At 39.0% G+C, this 24,548-nt stretch overlaps 1 protein-coding gene across 2 annotated transcripts in view; it reads right to left on the reverse strand.

Moving 5' to 3' along the window:
* The window catches only part of VEGFD (vascular endothelial growth factor D), a 31,520-nt gene extending 27,228 nt beyond the window's left edge, over window positions 1-4,292 (reverse strand). The window contains exon 1 of one of the 2 annotated variants that reach the window (XM_040055378.2): window positions 3,643-4,292. In XM_040055378.2, coding sequence (XP_039911312.1) covers window positions 3,643-3,732 — 90 coding nt within the window. In that variant the 5' untranslated portion in view covers window positions 3,733-4,292. The remainder of the gene's footprint in view (window positions 1-3,642) is intronic. The other variant, XM_040055379.1, reaches the window with a different exon arrangement.
* Window positions 4,293-24,548: the final 20,256 nt, after the last annotated feature.

The raw sequence follows: 24,548 nt of genomic DNA on the forward strand, positions 1-24,548 counted from the left end.
GGAAAAAGTACTTTATGTCTCTTGGTGCTCTAGGAGAGGAAAAATTTGAGGGGGAGAGACAGAAAGAGAGACGGTGAAATTTGCGGTTCTCTAGCTGAGAGGTTCCAAAACGTAAGAGACTCTTGGGACAAGAACTTCAATAAAGAATTTTTAAAGCATTTCCTGAAAAAAAAAAATAAAAAAATTCTCAGTCTTCAGAGAATCCACGTGGAAATCTAATTCTTCCATGAGGACTTTGTATGTTAGACTGGCATTCCGAACCAAGCCACTGGAGGGCAAGGGCCAGCCTTGACATCAGCTCAGCTCTGGAGCCAAGCCCTGTTGGACACCTGTGTGGCTGTGCTGCCCCTGTCTGAGACTGCCCACTGCTTCCTAGCATGAGCCTGTGCTCCAGTTGGGTTTCTGACTGCCAGACATTTGATGTTCACACTGAAACTTTCCATACCAGATGTCTGCCTCAAAATTATTTTAATAAGTTTTTGCTCTCTCTGTCAAAATGGTTTGACCACAGCGGAGGATGAAGATCCTCATTTATCCATGCAAAAAATTTTTCTTTTTCTCTACTGTGAATCACAGATGGGATTTTTTGACACCGGAGGAACCTGTTTTTTTGGCTCAGATGTGTCTACTGCTGTCTTTGAAAAAAATCCATTGAGATGTGAAAGAGTAGAAAACAGCACAACCCTCCCAGGGCTTTGCAGCAGTCAGATCCTGTGCTGGTTCCAGCCCATTCAGGAGCAGAGCAGGACATGGGTGCAGACTACGCATGGGTGCAGGTCCAGCCTATGGGGCTGTGAGCACAGGACCTGCCCTTCTTCCCCTTCAAGCCACAGGGGTCTGGCATCCAGGGACAGGAAGCTGCTGGATTTGCCTGTGGGAGAGGAAGGAGATGAATACTCATGGAGGAGGGCAAGACCTGGCCAAGGAGGCTGAGATCATCTTTCAAGATCAGAACAAGGAATGGGTCAAGAAAAGGAAAGTTGGGGCAGTTAAAACCACAGGGACAAAGAAGGAAGCTATGGATGGAGAAGGGAATGGAGGAACCATTGACTGGAAAACATATGACTGGAAAACCATATGACTGGAAAACATAAGTGTCCATTAGGGCTGTCTCTGAGGAGCTTGGACAAAACTCCTGAGGGTCTGTGAGAGAAGAAAGATGTCCCTATCCAGGAGGAAGCGAGGGGGAAGGAGGGTAATACTTGGATAGCACAAACAAGACACTAATTGGAAAACTGAGTCCCTGAGTCCTGAAGGTGAGGGAACACAGGTCAGGTGCTGGGAGTAGAACAGGTCAGGACTGGAGAGAGGAAGGAAGAGCTCTGACAGGTGAGGAATACATGTGCATGGTGGGGAAAAGGGATTCATGTGCTCAGAAGAGAATGGAGTTTTTGAAGGGTTAGGAAAAGCCAACTGCCATGGAGATGCTGGACCATGGCAGCTTGTACATAAACTTTTTAACCTTCATACCTTTAATCAGGATATTTGCAGGGGGAAAAGAGAGTATTTAAACCCTTAGCGCCCTGAAACTCTCTTGCATGATACTACACTGATGCCACCTGATGGTTTAAAGCATAAAGAGTTTTAAAACTTCAGGTGTCCTGAGCAGAGGTCACCTAACTTGGATTCATATAAGAGAGGGCAGAGCAGGTTGCTGGTGCTTAACCCTTCCTAGGTCTCATTGGATTTGTATTACCCGCATCCCGACCTTGTGGGTTTTATCCAGGCAATGCTGCTGTTGATCTTAAAGAATTTTTTTAAAATAAGGTAGGGCAGGTGAATGCAATACATTATTTCAGTGTACTGCAAATTCAATTTGAGGTGCAAATGGTAAAAAGTAGTCATAATCCTGCGTGCCATCCAACACTGTAAGATGCAGAACATTTTGTGGTGTATTTCCAGATATGTACAGACACAGAAGCCCACATGTCATACAGGAGAAAACAGCCCAGAAAGCTAACACTCTATGTAAAACATTAAAAGATAAATGAACAGTTTAGCAAAAAACCTCTATCTATACCAAAAGAGCTAGAACAAACAGAAAGCCAATCTTTTCCTTTTAGCAATCAGCAGCCAATACAAGTGACATACTGGAGTGGGAATTGCATTTGAGTGTGATACCTTTTTGAGTGTGACCTATAAGATTCCTTTAGGATAGTCTTGGAACCCCTCAGTGAGTTGTTTCAAGAACAGTAGCCTGTGGCTAAGCTGGCTGCTTGACAGTGGTAACCAAATTTCAGTGAAAATAATCACAGTTGTACCTATGTTGGATGGAAAATCCTATCACAGTGAATGAACTGCAAGCCACTATAAGCTAGCAAGAAGAGCTCTTGCATTTACTTTAGGCAAAGTGGATATGGATTCAAAGTTTATAATTAAAGGGCTTTCTAGTGGTTTTACGATGGTGCTGAATAAGATTGCGTCCCACATGTGGCTAGAATTATCACCCCTGCCAATTATAACATTCTGTTACTATTCCATATTAGAAAGCACATTCTGATTTAAACAAAGTGATTCCTACAAGTACAAAACCAATGATTTGTCATACGGTGCACAGAGTTAATGTATTGAACAAGGCTTATTACTCTGGTCCTAATGCCTTCAAAGAATTGATTGCTGAGGTTGTAAATTAAAAGCTTGTGAACAGTCAGCATGCATCAGTCATCCTGAGGCACACATTGCTCACCACTGCTGACTTATTGGGCTGGCAGTCTGCAATTAGGCACACGACACAGCATTTCTTTTCTAAAGCACAGGTCAGCATGCAGCAGGCTCACAGACTAGTGCGTGGTCATCGCTTGCAAGCAGGGGGTTTTCTGAAGTGAAAGCAAAAATATCAGCTTGTTTTGTTCTCCTAGTGAAAAACAAATAAATCTTTTTCTGGACCACACACTGAATTAATCATTTTTGGACAGACTGCACGTGTAGAAACTTGTTCCAGTTTTCGTTCTGATTTTTCTAAATGATTGTCCTGGATGTCCTCACGTTGTCTCAAAGCCAGATCTGAAAAATCCTACTCTCATGGTGAGGCTTCAGCTTAAATTTTGAATATAGTAGATTTCATATACTATACTCAGAAGAAAAGTTAATTACCAGGCAATGTGCTCCACTATTACTAGTGGCTGTTTAGTTTCAAATCCTATATAACTTTTATTAATGAAGGAAAGGAAAAATGTTTCTCTGATATCTGGAAAACAAGTGAACAACTGATGAACATGTGTTTTTACAAGGAAAATTTCAATGCCAGCATACTAATTCCTGCAATTATAAATACCTGAAATAAAAAAGTGCATTTACCAAATATTCTAAATGCTCTGACTCATGCTTCTTTTTCAGATTTTTCTTTTATTTTGCATGACTGAAACTAAAATTTTAACTCAAAAACAAAGTATGCAAGTACTTAATAACTAGTAAAAAAAGTAATAAAATATTAAACAGAGAATATTTAAATTCCTTGTAGATTAATTTTCCTCTATTGCTGCTAAACATCTCTGCAACTAAACCATCACCAAAGAAAAAAAAAATAACAAAACACAACAATGCATTACTCAAACAGCAAGAAACCCACTACCTTGCACAGTAAATGTAGCTAATTCTGGAAATTTGTATTATTAAGAATCACCGTAAATAAAGTTCACTTACCTTCACAGATCCATTCTCATAGTCAGATCCTTGCAGCAGATGTAGAAGAGAAACTATGAAAATATTCACAGTTGCCCACGGTTTGTACATTCTGATGTTTAAAATCCACAGGTTACTACGCAGTCGTTGTTGTACAGCTGGAAGTGTCTGTTGCAAAAGGCATTTCTCTACCACCAACACAAAAAAGCTTCCAGAATTTCTCTCATAAACTCACAAAGGATTCCAACATCTGAGAGTAAATATCTGTCTCTTTGCTGCTCAAAACAATTGTAAGTTCCTCTAGAGAATGTAATTTCTTAGAGCAGATCTTAGATACACTTGAAATAAAATCATGATAAGGTTTTAAATAGATATATATCGCTATGTATACATATACACACTCACAAACTATCAAGTATGGATTCCAGTTAATGAAGTTAATATATCTTCCATCTAGACACAAAGAGACATATAAAATCCATCTGTGGTCCAGAAAATATGAGAAATCTGCTCAATTCTGTGCTCCGTGTTACGGCAGGCTTTTAAGATGGTAGTGTAATGGCCAGTGTCTTGAGCCGAGAGCTGTAATCCAACTCTGTATGAAAACTTTTTTCACAACCTTCATGGAAGCTTGCAGAAGCATGTGTCTTAAATCTGATACAGACTTTGGCAGTAACACAGGCAAATTTTGGCTCAAATCCCATTTTCTTCCTACCAATAGCATAGCAGTTTTTAAACTAACTGATGCAATCTAGACTCCCATTATTTTAAAGAAGATTACCTGAAACATGAAACTTCAGCACACGTTCTTACACTACACACATACTTTATGTTACTTCTCTGGAAAAAAAAAAAAAAAGGAGGGAGGGAAAAGAAAAGAGAAAGACTGAATTTCTTTCATATGCTCTATCTTATGTGTCATAAGGGTTTCTGAATAAATTTTAAAAAGGAAAGTTAAGAACTATCTTTGACAGCAAACAAGATTTTGATTTTTTAAAAGTGAGCTCATGAAGCTGCAGACATAAAAGGAAAAAAATCTCTTTTTATTGCAACAAAACAACCAGCATTTCTGCTCCAAGATAAGTATGTATTTTCTCTGTATGTTTCTGCAGTTTCAAACAGAGATTTAAAAAAGGAGATAAATCATTTAAAATTATAGCAGGGACAAAGGCTGCAATAATTATGCATGTTAAATCTATATTGCTGTACTCATATATATTGTGTTCAGGAGAATAATTCCACTCTCACATGTTTTAATGTGAATCAGACTACACAGTTGCTAACATAAAACAGTCAAGTACATAACACTTCAAAGTCCTGGTTTCCTACCTCTGATGTCCAAGCATGTGCTGTCTTAAATACAAGTTACGCTTCTCTACCGACCATTAGGTTGAATAATTTCTTCCTCAGTATTGACCACAAATGGACCTTAGCAAGAAAAATATTTTAATCCAGTCTTTCCAGTTGTTGTCTGTTAAATGTCATTAGATTTTTAAAAAATATATGTAATTCTACTATTTTTTAGCTTTTTTTTTTTTTCCCATTTGTTTTCTGAAAGCAATCTATTCCTCTTTTTTTGCTTCCTCCCACACCACACTGGGTATTACAAGGACATCAGGAATTTCACCTCTTTGAAATGAGAGTGAAAAAGCTTCTTTGTCAGTGTACCTGCTGCTCCCCCTCATACCTCCCCTACACCCAGCTGCTAGAGACATTCGCACAGTTTTGCACACCCCGTGCTACGAGGGTCATCCTGTGTCTGTACTGTAGGTTATAACTCAAATTCTTTAAACTATTTCATCCATCATTTTAAATTATTGTGTTATCTAACACTTATGTATGGTCACCTTGACCTCATTTAATGTCTCTGCTTTGCTTCTGATACAAATATCTATCTCCTTGCAGGAGCTGAAAGCCTGCTAAAAGAAATGGATATGCCTCAGCCTCGGATGCACAGCTTCCGAGTAAGGGATCAGACCAAAAATAACCTCTGTTGGCTCAGGACTCCATGAAAATAACTTTCTACTGACCTGTAGTTAACTGGAGGGAGTGTGGGGCCATACTCACCTCTCATTTATGGAATCATTTGGAGCACAGACGTGGAACCACGAGAGAATCAAGACGTGCCTTCATGCCTTAGAGCCTAGTGAGCGGGATCCTTACACAGCCTGTCTCCAGCACAGTTCAGGGGCGAGCTGCTCTGCTCCCCAGTAGGGCTGGTGCCAAATGCCCACAAACCGCCCTTAAGGGACTCTAAGCAGTCTAGCATTAGAAAATTAAGGCTGTTTGGTTTGGAAATGTTGGAGGGAAACAGCTCAGTAGTATTTTCTCTATGTTGTAGTTCATCGCTGTTTCTCACCAAATTCAGCTCTGAATTACAAACACACTTGGAAAGATCAGGCCTGTATCTTCCTCAAAGCAAACCATTCATCAGAAAAGGTCACCCACCTCTGGCTTCAGGGGGCTTTTTGGCAGGAAGACTGCACTCATCCTCAGGCACTGAATCAAGCTCCTTTATACAAGAGCAAGTTAGATGCTGCAGGCAGAACACAAAACATACCTAGTCTCTCCCTTAGGACACAGAGACAAAGACTAGCAAATAAAGAAAAAAAACCCCTCTTGTTAACTGCAGAGGACTCTAAAGCTGGCTCAAAGCTATTAGTGAAAGCAAAGGCAAAGCAAGAGAAACTAGCTGATAGGACAGATAATGAATTTCTGGGAAACTGTTCTCACCATCTGTATCACTGTGCTTACCCCATTCCCTATAGTTCTTGTCTCTCTCAGTTCTGGGTAAGAATCAGTTCTCTCTTCAGCACCACCTCAGCTCTGCTCCTTACACAGCCTTCTTGTGATTTTTCCTGCCTGGTGCTTGAGAACAATTTAAATACTTTTGTGTTGGAGCTCGAATCTCAGAAGTATGGTGAAATTATATTGCAGACTGCCTGCAACAGCAGTGAACAGACTTGCTGTCTGGCCAGACACCTCTGTTTTCGTTTAATTTATGGCCATAAGTTAACAATACACACACTCTAGTTTCTTCTTTTATCTCAGTTAGCTGTTGTAGAACCACCTGCTCAGTTCTGTGCCGGGTTCGGAGTTTGTACTTCTTTTAAAAATTAACGCTGTCTAAAAAGGAGCTTAAATAAAATTGATATAACTATTTAAATTACTTTTGTAACTGAATAATCAGCTCCACATACATCAGCAATGCTAAATACAAGCAATACATAATGAACTGAAATTTCAAACATTTATGCCATCTTTGGGTAAGCAGCTAATGCATTAATATTGTTGCAATGAGTCAGCTCTTTGCAAGAAGAGCTTACAATTTTGTTTAGTTAAATGTTTCTAATATTGATCAGCACTGATGTCTGAAATGGATGAACAGTACAGATTAAAACTTTAAATCTATTTATCTACAAGCATTATGTATTATTTTTTCAATAATATTTGAACTATGAGTCTTTCTTCCAAAGTAATAGTCTCACATATATTGCACAGAAACCCTGAATCACTGATTCCTATTCTCTGGTTTTGTGATGGAAGAGAACGCATAAATGACACAGAACTTGGTCAATGAATGGATTAATCATTATTTCTTGGTATTTTTATGATAGGCTATGCAGACCAAGTACAGTTTATTTACTAGAACTCCTCACCATGATGCATTGAAGGTTCTGTATTTGGACTTTACAGCACATAAAGAGAACAAAGGCCAGTACAGACGACTAAAACTAAAAAACCAGCACCATATTTAACTCGTGTATTTCTTGCATGCATGCACACACAAGTAACAGAAGAATTTCCTGACAATGCTGACCAACTCATGTGCATCAAGCTGAAATCCTTTCAGGTGAGACAGTAAATTCCTTCAGTAATCTGAAAAGAACTTAGACCTGCAGATAGGCCCGTACTGAAAAAACTAAAAGGGAACACCTCAAACAAACAAACAAAAAAATCTTCATTTGGAAAAAATTAATAAAACACCAAAGGATGATATTTCAGGCTTTTGACACAAGAGTACAACATAAATCAATAGGACTACTTAGCCCAGGGAAGTTTTGTGAGGATATGCCCTAAATAAACTCCAATTAAATTGATCAGTTTGCAAAGTTGAAATTGGAGATAAATAAAAGCAGTTCATAGCCTTTACTTCAAATAGAGTGTTGTTTCACCAGCTACTTCAGACATAGTTCCCAATGAAGGCCATTAAGTATTTTCAAGATGATTCTGTAAGCAGATCTGTCCATTCCCTCTAACTAACTCTTACACAGAGGAACTTGTTTTCTTGAAAACTACATGGAAAAAGAAAAATTGAGACAGTTTATAAAATATTGCAAACAAGGATCTTAGATTTAATAAAGCACTCATGACATAGCAGTTATATGGCAATCCGATCACTTAGCATACATTAAACTAATTATCAAATAATTATTAAAAACTTTTTTTTTTAAAATAAAGTAACATTTATTAAAATGGCTACTGGCATCAAAAATTTCTGTGAAATAGCAGAATTCTTGAAACATCACACTAATGCTGAGCGTGATAGATAGAATTTAGGGGGGGAGGAAAAAAAAAAAAAAAAAAAGAAAGAAAGGAAAATCCCATGCACAGAATGATGTCAGATTCAGAGCAAGAGAAGTCCCTTCCAAAGCTGGGGCGAGCAGAGTGAGTGGGACAGTGCCACAGAGCCAGATCCAGAGCCATCCCTCTCACCAGCCACAACACTGCTTCATCTCCTAAAGTTATTCTTTAGTTGCCCTTAAATTAGTTCATTTAATTGTCTACTTGCTGCAGCAAACCTGGAGCTCACAGCAGGATGCAAAACCAGCCTGGGAAGAGGGGAAATCCCACTGGGTGCCTCTACTGTGCTCCAGGCTGCAGTGGCTGAACTGCTATCCATACCTTCATCTAGCTGGCTCAGAGTTCGGCAGGGAATGTCTGCACAGGCTGCAAACACACCCTTGGCTGAAGGGCAGGCATACTCCCAGCTCTCCACAGCATCCCCGGGCTCAGTCCTCCCCTGCTCCAGGGAGGGACACCCTTGTTAATAGAGGAGAGTGGTCAGCAAAAGGCAGATACAAATCACAAACAAACACTGTTTGGTGAACTTTTGAAAGATGTAAACACCGTGTAGATGCTCTGGTTTTGAATAGGCTCTGCCTCAACCTTATGAAGAGCACAGCTGCCTTGTTACCCTTCACTAGTTCACATTTGTAATGTCTACTGCATGGAAAGACAGAAAAACTCCCTGGGGTATGGCTGCTGTGCTGAGCAATAGCTTCATATCAAGTAAGAAGAAATTTGTGCATCTTTCGTTTCAGTATTTCCTCTGTGTCTGTTTGTGTAACTCCAACTTCTAAGAAGTCTAACTGACACAGAGATACCTGATCCAGAGAGCAAGAGCTCTCTCTGGGTTCCTGTTATTCATAATTATTTTCAATAATGGGAGCTCTGTGTCTGCTTGTCTTCACATCCATCTGTGTTTACATACCTGTTAATGAGGGCACAACTGAAACAATAATCAAACTTTAATTACAAAGGCGTGTAATAACTTTCATAAGCCTTTATTTCACTTGTAATTTTATAAGTTCTCATTTCTTTCTACAGAGAAGTGGGAGAAGCTGAACATTGTTGCGGTGCATTTTTTGTTATGTCCCTTTGCTCTGCAAAATGCTTTGTAAACCCCTTTCTATTATATTGTAACTGTCAATGTCCTTAATGGTTAATTCCAACTCCCCTTAGTTAGTTTATCCCTCGTTCTCCTCTCCTACACTTCCTTGTCACTCTGCCCTTATGCCTGCCCTTATCCCCACCTATTAGTTGTCAATCCTCTTCTGACCCTACGCCTGAGTCCAGAAGATTCTGTTGAACTCGATATCCCATTGGTTTAGTTAAGACTGTATCCTCCCTGTGTTCTCCCTGGTTGGTTTAAGCTTTGTCACTCCATATTGTGCTCCACCTCGGTTGCTTTGTTATTGGCTACTGACCCCAAAACTCCTCCCTTACCCCTTAAAATCCACAACACAGCCTTTGTTCGGGGTCTCAGCCCCTGCTTTGTCTTCAAGTTAAGTCGCATCTTATTTTATGTTTTAATAATAAACATTCCTTGGAGTTGCAAGCTGAGCCCATCTCGTGTTTCTTAACCCTGACCCACAGGTGACTGTCCAGGACATTCAGGGCCCTGGGGGAAGGTGTCGCTCCCCCGTTAAGCGCTTTCACATCGAAGCGCATTGTGACAGAACATAAAGGTAAAACAGGTATTGCATTAAGGAGAAGAAAGGGAGAGGGAAATGTGGGGAGGTAGGGGATGGGTGAAACAGAAGAGAGAGGAGGAAGAGAGAAGGAACTCTGGCCAGATGCTATGCTTCACACCTGCCACTGGCTGTAGTTAGGCCCTTGTCTCCAGACTGACAGTGAGCCACTCCTGGTGTTCAGGTACCTCTGAGGATCACTGCCTGTTCAAGTCAGGTCTGAAACTGTTCACAAAGCCAAGGAAGGAAGCAATGACCAAGAGGATGGATTCAAAATCCAGAGTTCAATGGCTACATACAGTCTGAGGCTTCATCCTCAGCTACTGTACAGTAAGAAAGGGAAGTGTAACTGCAAAGCACAGTGAGTATCCAGACTGAATTCTGAAGGTGTTGCAAGCAAAGCAGATGAACTCACTGGTTCTCGTAAGGAAGAAAATAATACATTCTCATTTTCTCCAGCACATGTGGCACTGTTGCTAAATTACCCTGGGAATTAAGGTATGCACAGCTTGCACCAACTTGTGTAACTGAACAGACATTTGTTGCACTGTGCTCATCAAGGCCAGAATTTCTCAAGAGAAAGATGTGACTGCAGGTGATATCAACATCCTTAACCTTACAGTCTCTGGTGATGTCTTAAGCAAGTCCACATGGCAGAGAAATATTACAGCTTGTACTTCAAACATTTACTTTCTTCTCATCCAATAGAGCCTCAGAGCAATATAATTCAAGTGACTGCAGAGTGGATGGTGGCAGAAGAGCAGCGAGAAGACGTTGAGGAAACATCTTTTACATGAGAAAATCCTCATTTATTCTAGTGACTGTTGCATTCTCAGAGGTCAAGAAGCAACTATATGTTATGGGACTGGAGAGTTAAAGCAAATATGTGCAAGAACATTTTTCTGAAGCAGTCATTAGCACACAATCACCTTCAAGTGCTCCTGGAGAGCTTTGTCCATCTCATCACAATACTTCTTCGAGGTAAGGCAGACTTACAGACAGGAGTGGAAAGTGTAAGATTAGTTTCATCTTGGCACTTAGACACCGGGCTAGAATTTGCCACAGGCTCCCATAAGCAGCTGGTGGAACTGCAGGCATAACTTTGTCTATCAGAACAGAAAAATATAAATACTCGCAGTCACATCTACTTACAATTAGCTTTTGGCCTTTTTCTGGACTTTATAATCAGATCCAGTCTGCTTAAAAAAAGTTCTCGGTTAAATGCAATACAGAATACCTCAAGTTCATGCGCCTGGCCAAGTTCCAGGGCTCAGATTTTTCTTGCTTCCTAGTTCTGATGTCCTGTCAAGGAGATGAGGTCTTGAAATAAGAAGCAGCAACCCACTGTGCCAGAGTCCCAGAGTCTTGACCCAGTGGGTACAGCTAGAGGATACTGTGAAAACATCCTGCCCCTCGAGGCCAGCAAGGAACTCCAAGACTAAGTCCCACGCAAGACAGCTTAAAGATACGTGTAGTCACCCTCCCTGCCTCTTTCTGTCTTCACTGAACACAAAGCAGCTTTTTGTAGGACCTTTCAGCACTAAATAGTCTTAGGAAAAACTGCTTTTGCCCAGAATTTCCCCTAAACAGAGAGTTCTGCTCCTCATATAGGTATTTTTACAGATAAAGGGTACTAAGTGATCAGAGAAATCAGGCAGAGAAGTAGAAGTTAAAATGTTTAGAGGCAAAAAAAAATTTCTTACAAGTCCAAGGATAACTGAAATGACATTGTGGGAAGTAGAACAGCAAGAAGGTGATAATAAAGGAATTTATACCTTTATTTTCTACAGGTGATTTCCTGACTTGTAGGACCCTGAAGTGACATCCTTGGAGCAATATGTTCATACACAGCAGATGGTCAAAGAACCAGTACAGGGCTGAACATAATTCTCCTTGCAGGGCACACCGCAAAAGTGTGCACACAGCTATAGCAAAGTACTGAAAGCTGATTTCAGGACTTACACCTATCTGAGGACACTTTAGAGTAACAACAGCTCAGCAATATGAAAATAAAACCCTTCTGCTGCAGCTTAGAATTTGAGGATGAAATGGGTACTATTTACATTTCGTTTTGCTGCTTTGACACTCACAGATACTGGGCCAATAAAAGGGCAAATCAGCTCCCTGACACCAGTAGGGGAGAACAGATGAGGTGTCTGTTGCATGTTTAGATAAGAATATGTATGCTTCAAAGTGTGTATATTACAAAGTTCATCTCTAGCTCTAACAGGATGATTTTTTTGACAATTAAAACACAAAAGCAGTTCTGTGTTTTTACAAGAAACCCACCATTTCATATTTTTATTGCATTTTATTTTTAATCAATAATGTGTAAGCATAAACACAGTTTGTCAGTCTCACCCTACATATTTCCTGTTGAAGACAGCATAAAATATGGCCTGGCTAACTGTCTCTTCTTCAGAGTTTTCATTCCCATATTGTTTGTGTTGCTTCAGCTCTGCCTGCATACAAGATTTAATGAACATTTCAGATCCAACAACATCTGGCCAGTCACCTGTGTGAAACAAACTACTTTTCTCTAATGCCCGTCCACTGCAGACATCAGGGTTCAGAGGATCAGGTGCCATCAAGGCTTCTCAGGGGGCAGGACATGTCCTGAAGCATCTCAGAGAGTGTCCTGACATTAATTCATCTTGGAGCCTGCTGGTCTCACACCCAGTGCAAACTTATTTTTCTATGGATGAGACTGCTGCTCCCACATCTGCTTGCAGGTGTAGGAGTTTGTACCTCTGTTTGGGTAGCACAGAAAGCTTGATGGATCCCCCACCAGTAGTGGTGGTGTAGAGGAGAAGAGTTCACTAGGCCATATAAACTGTAAGGTTTTAACCAGGGTGTTTTATAGTGTCACAAGAGCTCTGAGAGACCTCCTCAACCATCTGGGAATTACCCCCTTGTTGGTATTAGATCAATATACCATGAACTTAAGCCTCCAGCACTGCCTTTTGGCCAGGGCATCCATAACAAAAATCTTCCAAGTTCAGGAGGGCAGCCAGGGAACAGAAAGCAAACTTTTACTGCTCAAAAGAGAAGGGGAAAGACAAGATCCAAGTGAAATAATGAGATATTTATTCTTAAGTCCATATCAACAGCTGTATTATTCTTTAAACACAGTGGAGAAATTTTGTAGAAAATTTTCCAATTTAAAAAAGCGAACACCATTTAGATACTGAAACAGGAGTTACTTATCTAAAGAAAAAAACCCCAAACAAATAAATAAATAAACAAAACAAACAAATAAATAAATAAATAGCACAGAAAACAGGCAGACATGAGTCCGAAGGAAATTAAACCTTAATTACTCAAAAGCTCTCTCGGAAGAGATTCCTGGTGTAACATGTTAAAAAACAGTAATAGTTAACTTAATATCAATTTTTCAATAAGCTTTAAAACACTGAAAAAAGCCCCAAAATGTGCTCTACCTAAATGTACCTAAATCTTCAATTCTAGCTGTTCTAATTCCTTCAGTTTGACAGAAAATCTTCAGTAACAGTCTTCAAGCAGACAAGATTTTAAAGAGCTGAAGAGGTTGCAAAATCTTTTCAGGCTTCATAAAAGACACTAAAAAGCAGACTCCAATCCAATAAGCAAGTTTTAACCTATTTATTTTTTCAATATTGACTGAGAACTAAGAATATCTCTAGATTATTTAATATAGAAGAGGCAGTGACAGTTTTTAGTATTGGATCTCTGCTCCTCTGCCATAAGTCACAGTTACCTTGCTCCATGTCCTGTTTTGGACCACTCTCGTTGGCTCACTCCAAGGCAACACCCGAGCATGGTTCTGGCACTAGATCATTCCAGAGATCTCTTTCCAAGGCTGAAGCAAGGGGATTCCCTGATTCCCCTCACACAGAGCTTTACAAGCAGGATTTGCTTCTTCAAACATGCACAAGTGTCTTCCTGCCATGCCTCAAGGCACGGCGCATGCATAATTATGATCTAATAATTAAGTCATTAAGGATAATAATGCTTAAAAGTCTTTAAAAAGGGATAATTATTACTTAAAGCCACGGGAACATCACGTGGAGCTTAGAGGAGATGTCTGACCAAATGCTTCATAGCCCAGATTCAGACAAGCTGTTCTCAATCTTGATGGGGTGGCCTGAAGCACTCTGGATACAAATGTCTTGTCCTCAGGGAGAGAGCCTGTCCTTCTTTTATCCAAAATCCTACAAATAGTCCAAGGGACTACTTGAGCACATAAAATATGTGCTATTAGGAATGTTCTGGGCAGACCTGAATTTTCATTGGCCTTTGATACAAGCAATGTTACTAGATGATACCTCCCCAATTTTAATTATATTCTGCCATTGAGGGACAAAAGCAAATACAGTAAACACATTTCAATAGATAATTATTTAGAAATCTTTCTGCCAAGCTGGACTTCACAGTCAGAATATTTCTCTGACATGCATAACACCCCACCCACCATTTTTCTGCCTACAATAAAGAGCACTCAGCATAAAAGGAAGCAGGGCACAGCAAAAGATAGATGAGACAGGGGGTGAGAAGATCCCATCATGATGTAGATTCATGAAGAATCATAACGACTGACTGTGGCTGTCTACTTTGCTTCCCCAAAGAGACACTATTCCCCTGTTACAGTCTCACAGAAGATCCCCAAGGCTGGAATAGCAGGCCAGACACAAAAAAACCCCATCTGGAGAACAGTTAACGTGTTAAGTGTAACTACAGACCTATTATTGTTGTCCTTTTGTCCTTTTTTTTGGGAAAGGGGACTTTGTTCTGGGATAGTTAAATTTTTATAATGGTAAAAGACATTTAAAATAAATGATCATTCCAGGTAAAACTAATCCTGATGATGTCAAAGAAAAGGTCCTCTTTACAATTCCAACTTCAAAATTAATGGAAAAGCTGAAGAATTGATGTCTATGATAAAATAATAAGAAAAATTTGACCAAATTATGATAGATACTACCATTATGAAATATTTAGGAGCTTTCTGATCTAAAATATTGAGAGTAGGTTTATAAATTTATACTTCAAAGGCTGCAAGGAGGTGTCAGGAAGATGATGAACCAACAGTTATGGCTTATGGCAACAATGTCAGCAACGCTCATCTTAAATCTTATGCATAGATGTCCTTCAGACTGCAATCATTAGGGCAGAAATACTTTGTGCTCAAACTGAGCAGTCATTGTCAGTCAATACACTATGGTGAAGTTCAAGTTTTTGTTTAGCATCATCAGGATATGTGACTCTAAACAGAAAAATAAATACAGGAACCACCCTGTACATTCTTTCTAAACATTTCTATTTTTTTTTCCCTCAGAAATATTTATGTTACTCTTACAATCCATTTAAAATCCTTACTAAAAGGGTTTTTTTTTCCTTGAACATATTCAGATTCACTCTTTCTTAGTATTGACTGGAAGAAGCCTATTTTCTCTCTACTTTCAAGACAGGTATGCACAACCAGGCTTTTCTCAAACACTGGATGTAAAGGATGGCCAAAATCTTTTGTTGCATGGAGTATCACTCTTCACTGTCATTCCACCATTTTTCAAAGACCCATATAGGATTTATTTTATATAGCAATCTGATATTTGAATATAACAAAAGTGCCCTTTTCATAAAGGAGAATTTATTTTCTTCTGTCCTTTCTGAGAATTCTAAGTTGCACATATTTAGTACAACTTTGCCAAAATATTGAACTTCTGACTTTATATGAGATCATTTTTTCTTTCCTCACTTTTCAAAGGGATGGCTGGAAACAGCTATGTTGTGATATGAAAGATCATTTCAGATTACACATAAATGTAGTTTCTATGGCCCATTGCTGCACTGTCAATTGTTGTCTTCATGGTTAAATGACAAAGCTTTGTCTATAGTCCCAAACACTGAAGTCAGTTTATAAAAGTGGGGAAAGCTAGCTATATAAAGATAGATTACATATGTAAAATATGTTATTATTTATGCATGAATTGCTTACAAAAGATTTGCAGAGTAGCATCAAAGACAATTACATAAATGTTCACAGGCAATTTTTTTGGTACATTATGAACACTGTTATTTTTTGTAAATCAAAAATGTTTCAAAAGTCAAAATACATCTTACATGTCTTTCACTTATAAATACAGCCAAATCAGATAAGAAATATTTTCCATTACTAACCTGGGCTAAGAATGCTAACTAACAGCACAGTTCACAAGGGTCTCTCTGAAAATAGCTGTTCTAAATATGTGGTTAGATTAGGCTGTCTAAACATTTGTAAAAGCTCAAGGAAAGCTACATGGAAAGGCTATCTTTCATTTCTAATTGTAATATTTTCATAACGTATGACTTTTATTGGCTACCACATTTAATCCCCATTAACTCTGCTTCCCTTCTTCTAGTACTGAGGATTAAGCAATAATTCCCACCATGTTGAGACACATAGACCAGACCAACTAAACTGTAACACACATCTTTAAATTCTGATTACTGCTTCATATTTTGGTTGGAAGTATTGAGCAGACTTACAGATTGCCCTAAATCTCTCAGCAAGGGAATAAGAGCTGCAGACATGAACATGGAAAAACTCTCCCTGTGCTCTGATCATCCTATTCATCCACTTAAGAAACGAGCACAGCAAGATGCTGCAATACAACATCCAGGTCCCTCTGCTGGGTTGGGTGCTGTCAGGGGCACATTTTCCCTCTGGGTTGCTCTCTGTGGGTGGCCACTGCCTTCCCCAACAATGTGCAGGCACGCAGCCCCATGGAGATAAAAGAGGGGAGAGCACTGGGTCTTAAATCAGTTCCAGCAGGTGGGAAAACAGATCTGATGGATAACATTGAGCATGTAAATAAGAATCTCATAATACAAACCTCTTCTGTGGGCATTTTTCTTTAAAGCTTGGTGGTGTCAACAGTGCTCAGATACTGAAGAGGAAATGAAAGCAGTAAGCTGTCAAAACACTAGCACGTTGTTCTGCTCAGCCACAGACTTTTGTTGTTTTTATAAAGTGCAGCATCTCACATACTTGCAAATCTTGTCATCTTGCCGTTTGCCACAAATCTTGTCATCTTGGCGCGCGCCAGAGTGCTGCTTTAGGAAAGTTGAACAGAAGCTTCAAGGAGAGTTGAATAGATTTACCAGCCATACACAGTGCCAGGCATGGTGTGAATAAAGGTTATCAACACTGGAGTACAATGAGACACAAAACTTAAGTTTAATATACAGCATTTTAGTAAACAGAAAGAACAACACTGAACTGAGGGGTTTTATAGACTTGGTCAGTGAGATGTTTATGCCCAGATAGGTCTGTGGTTAAAGTCTGTAAGCCTTAGGTACCATTGCCATCTGAGGAACAGACAGTAAAAACAGATTTAGAAAGGTGTCTTTTCTCCTTATTTCCAACCTCACAGACACAAACGAGGCAATGTAATAGACTGGGAGTATTCTCAATGTTGCCTTATGGCTCACTTGCAGTCAGGTAATTTTGGACAATGACTGACTTCCATAGGAGAGTTTAGCAGCTCCTTCAAAGGCTAAGTGTACATTTGTGCATGTGTGTCAGCCCTAGCAGACAACAGCAGCTGCATGAGACTTGGTTTTGTGCAAACTTGCACGAATGTGCTCTGAACAAGCACCAGAGTAAATATCAACAAAGTCTTTCCAGCTTTGACTGTAGGAGCCCAACAGTCCTTTGCATTGAAAATCTGAAGCCTAACTTAGCCTCTGAAACTGCTTGCACTGAGCCAAATCACTCACTACTCTTATTGGTACCTCTCACTGGACTAATTTCCTGTAACTATGGATTTTTACAAACAACTGTATGGGTTTATCAGACCAAGTACATGCATGTGCTTTGAAATGGGGATGGTGTTCCAGTGAGCCTGTTTGTCTCCACGGACCCTGTAGTGATCCCAGGGTGACTGGCTCAGGTGCGGGTGGATTCAGTCTTCACAGTCACAAGCAACTCCGTCAGCTGTCGTTCCGCCATGTAATAAAATCACAGTGTTTTCCAGATGTGTTTTTCTTCTGCCTCTCATATACTGACTGGAAAATTTCAATTTCCTAGAAACATTTTAAATCAATATGCCACAAGCCAATAACATACCACTTGCAGAATTCACAACGTATCCCATCTGGGGTTGTTGCTTCATGAAAATTGAAATATTTGTGTCCTTCTTTCCTCAAGGTGAAATGAGGTCTTCCAAAATTTTCTGCAGGTCCCATAGGCTTTCAGACATTCCGTCTATTTTTAAGTGACTTCAGACTAATAACTAATAACTCTTTATGCCTTAGCTGCTATCCTGACATTCACCTGTAGCAAAAGATTTCCCTTTAAATCAGTGTGCTCCCTATTTTATTCAATCTCTTTGTTTTGGTATAATATTGTTTTCACCTTTGAAAGCTCCCCTCCGTTATTATTAACACTTTTTTTCAAGGTATGCAGGCTGCAAGAGAGATACCTTAAAAGTAAGGCAACAGCTTTTGTTCTGTATTGAACAATATTGCACTACTGCTGTAAGAAATTATTATATTCAGCAGAAGACCTGGTTTACTATCTGAGATGAAGAGTAGTCTTACTGGAGATGCCATCCAAATATTACATACACATTGGTAAAATTCCAACACTCCACAACTGGAGTATTTTTTCTAGTGTCAGAATGCTTTAAAAGTAGCTTCTTTTAAAATATTAATCATATTCTTAAGCCAAGTGTCTTTTGCACATTTTTCAATGCTCTGCTCTCCAATGAAGATGAGTTAATACTGCAATCAAATTATAACTTTGTGCTAAAAGAATTTTTGATGCATCAAATTTTCAGTTAGTACCACAGTGAGAAACATTTATATGTAAATAATGCAGACACATTCACTAACAACTTAACAAGCCTACAAATAACCCAGTTCCATTTTGGGATACCTTTGGTATCAGGAATATATCTGCAGTGAATCAGCAGATGGGCATCCCACTATATTACATTGACCACATTTTCTACATTCCCTTCAACTTGCCATGTGCAAGGAACCATTTTTCTTGGTGATCATCTCTGACAGCAAGGACAGGGGTGTAGTCCTTAAGTACTGAAATTCTCAAAAATGTCATCTCATGCCTTTCAGACCCCTATTTTTTCCCATTCCATCCATTTTTTTTAATGATTAAGAGTTCATCATTATTAAAAATGAATTACACCTCAGTAATTTTTTTCCCCAGCCCACATACTTTTAAGGCTAGAAACACATAAACTCCATGACCCTTTAAAAACTACTTATCTCCACCTGCAGTTAACTCCTAAATCAAGGTCTGATTCCTAAATGGCACTACAGACTCTAAATCCCTCATTTGTGAACATCTGTTGACACCAGGTCTAATGCGCTCCTTTCACGTTCACCTTACAAACTGACTGGATGCCACATCATCTGCACCTAAAGCCAAACTGCAGGCTTGGCTCAATACATTTGGCTGATATAATTCTCCAGAGTCACTGGAGAGTGTTACAGCAACTCAGATCTCCAAGGATAATAACACCCAACAGCAGAGTACTGCGTCCTCCCAAATGATTTATTCTTAGAAAGGTACTTTGGGATAAAGAAATATCTTCCAGCTTCTCGATCAGATGAACTGTTGATTGTGAAAACTGAAAGGACTTGACCTATTTGTTTGGCATGGTATTGCTTAATTTTGCTTTTCTCTCACCTTGAGCAACGACAATATATAAGCCTTATCTGTTTTGGCTTCTATTTGTGTTCTTATCTGCAATTCTGTATTATCATAAGTTAACTGCAAACTATTATATTTTGGCTGCAAAGAGGTAGGAAAATCATCCTACCATAATTTCTAAAATTTATGGGATCATGTTCAGTGCTTTTAAACATTTAAAGAAATTATTTTTAAAATCACTCAAATCCTGGAATGAAATTTTACATTACATTGTTCACCAAAGAGTGCTTGTGGCAAATGGATTGCAAAATGCTTCCCTTTGATATATCATGTCGACCATCAAATTAACAAATCTGTCAGAAGTAGTGATAAAACACCTGGCAAAAAATTATGCCAAAGGTAACAAAAACCAGTAATCTCGCTGTGAAGCTGAAATATAAAGAGCATTGGGATGCCACTTTTTTTTAAGACATTTCAGCTAAAATAAATATAGTTTTTGCTAGAATATACAAGAGAGTCTCATAAGAAATTGCCAACAAAATCAAACCTTACCCTATTTTGGGTTTCATTAAGGTAAGACACTACACCAATTCTTACTTGGCGTTTTGAAAGCAATTATCTCTCGTGGATATGGTAATATGCAGAGAAAGAAGAAAACGCAGGGTGACTTTTAAAAAGATGAGGTGTATCTCCATGTTATTCAATCCAAAATCCCCATGATACTGAACTTATCTCAAAAACAACAGGTCAAAAGTGATTACTTTTATGGCAACTAGAACACTACTGAGCTACCTCCATTTACTGCATTCATGCGTTCACAGAGGGCTGAGTTAGAAACTCTGTCTCTATTTACAATTATGCATGGAGTGGTCATCATGCAAGAGGAGATCAGTAAGTGTATTGTGATTAAAGTGATCTGCTAAATCAGAGCCACCATCTCCTAACTCATTCACAGCTTGAGGTCATTCATTCATGGATCACCTTGTTTATCCTAACCCTTTGCTAATGTAAAATATTTGCTTGCTAGGTTCCTGTTACTTCACATGCCATTAACATCTCCAGTCATTCTTCCAGCAATCCAGCAGCAAGATCCAGCATGCTGATTACAGCAATTGGATACAATCCTGACCACTCAACTACCGGCTTATTCATACACATCTGTATGATGCATTTACTGTGTAATTTGGGGTGATTCACTATGCCCAACTTCCCATCTTTATTGCTCTTCTAATATGTAATTTGTAATCTATAACCATAAAGACAAAGGAGTTCTTCAGATGTGTTGCATGCTCATAATGATTAACATTATTCCTCATCTGACCTCTTTATTTAAAAGCAGCTAAAAACTGTATTTTGTGCTGCAAGTGAAATTCATTTCTGGTGCAAACCAAACCCAGTGCCGTAGATAGTAAGGAATTCCCTTTTATACAGCTAGCAGGAAGAAATGTGTTACAAATGTGAAGGAATTATGCAATGCTGAGATTCTGATGATCCTGAGGGCAACCACTGACTGCCGAGACTGGTGCATGCTGCGTGGGGAACGGCTCCCAAGAGGAAGGCTTATCAGATGGGTGCAGGCTGCAGGATGTGGCCTTGGGTTCTCTCCAAGCCACGCAGAATGTGCTGCTTTCAAACCCCCAAACTGCCTTCTGCTGCTCTCGCACTGTGCTGAAACATCTGTTTTCCATGAGTCCAAAATCACTGACCAACTGTTTAACTCTTAGATGTGCTAGTTTAAAGGAATCATCCAGGCAATTAAAAAAACTTGTTCCCTGAAAATTCATCTCTAATGGATGTGTGTCAACTTCTATTTATTTTTTCTTTTCACTCCTACGTGAATTCTCAGATGTTGATGAAGTGCAGATTACAAGAGATGTTTTCCCTTTGGTTCTGAGGCACCTGCAGTACCCTGTCTCATGGGGTTGGTAAAAGTGGAGTCCAACTGCTGCCTTCCTCAGTAGAGGGCTCTTAATGGAGCCTCCATAGCTCTCATTTGCAGTAAGCTGAATAATTGTTCATGAGCAATCTCCTTTTGTGAACTGACTGACACCAAAGGTACATTCACATAGTTAGGTCTTTCCTTGCTACCTAAAAAAATGTAAAGATATTTTCTGCTATACATTATTTTCTGCTGTACATCATTATATATTCTAAGTACTCCAGACTGAAGTAAACAGACATTGCAATCCTACTCTGTTTCCCTTTCAAAGTCTGTCTGTAGTAGATTAGTATGTGAAAACATCTGATTACCATTAGCATCTGTAGTTAATCTTTCAGTTGCAGTCTGACAATTAAGAAATCTACAGAAGCCAAAAAATGAAGGAACAATGAAACAACACACTTGAAATACCACATGAAAAATGTTACTGCTTGAGCTGTCTGTGTTTAAATCTTTCTCTGAAATGCCTACTTTTCATCTGTTCTCACATTAATACAGCTGGTATACATGAGGACATTTGGAGCGCCTCCTCACAAGTTTATATAGCCAACAACTACATTTTTGCCTTTTTTTTTTTTTTTTTTTTTTTTAATTTCCACCAAGTGAAACCATTAAACCAATTAATCAGCATGAATTAAGCCATTTTCATTCAATGAAGGCATCACAAGCCCACACTCTCACTTGAGGGTGTTTTGAACCATCAAGTGCATGCTTTTTTATGCAGAAGATAAACTTTCTTCTCTCATCCAGTCCATCATCAGCTGAGATAAAGCCTAGCTGAAATTCAGCCTTGCTGGTGAACTTCAACCTTTTTTTATCCAGAAAGCAATGAAGATCTTGCAAAATTAGCTCTGGTGTTAATCCATAATTACTCTTCCAAGGAAACAAGCTCATTTCAAACAAGCCACCTCTCGATTATAAAAAGTATGTTCCAATGCTCCAGTTTAACATCTCAAAGTCACGCTTACTAGGCAGGGATTACATCTTTCAATTCCTGTTGATTTTCTGCCAGTGGACTTTGAGCTGCTCTTGAGTGCAGTTTTAGATCAATAGAGACATTCTACTCCCATACAGAGGATCCCAGCTCCCATCATACACTGTGCTGCTCTGTCCTAAAAGCAGAATTTGGGAATGGGTAACTGCCTTTTTCAATGTTACCAAACACTCAGAATGCAGAACAATGCAAAATTAACATGCTTTTCACCCTATAAGGGTGAAATATTTTATCTTGTTATGAATCACACCCAGTTCATTATGTTCTTCCTCTCCCACTTTCCTCCTCCCACAAAACCAATCATCTTCTTACCTGTAAGAAAGTGTGTGTGCTTGATTTCTTTGTCCATCTTGAAGCCCGGGTACTTGCATGTGGATAAGGATAAAGCAAGCAGGGAAGGAAAATATTGTTTATATACTTAGAAGCTAATTTGTAATTTGTAAGATGTCTAGGGCCACTATTCAAAATCAGTTTCTTTTGTTCTTTGGACATCAGCTGTAATATCCTAGGTAAATGGAGTAGGAGTTGAGGAAGATTTCTACATTTTTAGCACTATGGCTGTAGTAATAGAAGCTCTAATGACAGTTGTATAAACATAATGTGGAAACAGAGAAAAAAATAATTGTAAAAGGCAAAGCCAAAGTAGCAAAGAGGGGAAAAAAAAGGGGTAAATCTGGCTGAGGTTAATATTCAATATACTTCCTCAGGTACACTAAATAGAAGTATATAATGCCCATTATGAAGGAATGAGGTCATACACAGTAGCTTTATCTTCTTTCTGCTTGACAGTTCCTGTCCTACATAATTTTTCTCTGTATTCTTGAAGTATTTATATAACTATGAACTCTTCAGAAGAAAACAGGGAATTTGAAATGAGTGAAATTAATAATACGTATGAAGAAATGACTTGTTGCTATCACCACTGAGACAAATTAAGGGAAACTTGGAAAAATTAAAATTCTAAGCAATATTACACTTCACTGAAAATGTTATGCTTGTCTTTAGAGATTACTGACAAACTAGAGGAATCACCACCCTTGGACTGATATCCACTGGCAAAATCGTTCAAAGTGTTGCATCACACAGTTTTATAACAAAAAAAAAATTTTATAGAAATCAATAGCAATTGTGAAATCTTATCCTTGCAAGTGATATGACTAGAACTCAAATAAATAAATTAAAATATCCATTAGGAATAGCAGTAAATTTTTTTCCAGTATGTGTTTAATTGGCTTACCATTATTTGGAAATGTTTCTAGTTAAGAGGCAAATCCAGATGTACATTAAAAAAGCCTTTTATTTCCCTCCCTCTGCCAAATAAAAAGACAGTGTAAGCACATTGAATTTAGACATTGATGTTTTCCAAAATATACATCAGCCGTCCCCAAAAGAAAAGCAGTAAGAATTCTTTGGAACTTCCTGCAGTGTTGTACCACTACCCCAAGGCACTCCTGCCTTCTCCTCTGCAGCTGAATGAAAGAAGCCCAGGTGGTTTTTGGGAGGGACTGTGGCAGTATTAGTCCACTCAGCTGCAATGAACAGGGTTAGGAGGTCAACAGGAGACTGCCCAGGTTTAAATGCCAACAGACATTTCTCTGTCACCTTTTCATCAGTGGAATGCTGCTGCATTTGATCACCCTCTAATTCTTGTAGAGCTTTCTTCTTTTCAAAGTTAACAATTTAGGGATTATTCCTGGAAATGCTGCTGAGACCATGTCCTTTTCTGAAGGCCTGTTGAATCTAACCTGCAAAGCAAAAACAAGAGCAAATAGCTGAGAAAACTGAAGTGTCTTAATAGAGAATTAAATTTCTTAAGATTTCTAGAAAAAAGCTGAAAGCTACTCAAAGCTCAAGAAGCTTTTCAGGGAGCCCCCAAGGCATTGTTTCATCCCCATGCTTCCTTCCATAAGTTTTCCTCATAACTCCTCATGGACTGCAGGAGGCTTCACAAGACAGTATTCTGTCCATTCACAGCCACAGTGAAAAGCAGATATTGAACTGACCAGAATTGCCTGGACAACAGTAAATCAGGAGCACAACCTTCCTCTGTGCTCGCAGATATTATTCAAATACACATTGCATGGTCACAGGCATGACCTTTCCTGG

This window comes from Hirundo rustica, chromosome 2 (genome assembly GCF_015227805.2).
Source record: "Hirundo rustica isolate bHirRus1 chromosome 2, bHirRus1.pri.v3, whole genome shotgun sequence".
Classification (NCBI taxonomy): domain Eukaryota; kingdom Metazoa; phylum Chordata; class Aves; order Passeriformes; family Hirundinidae; genus Hirundo; species Hirundo rustica.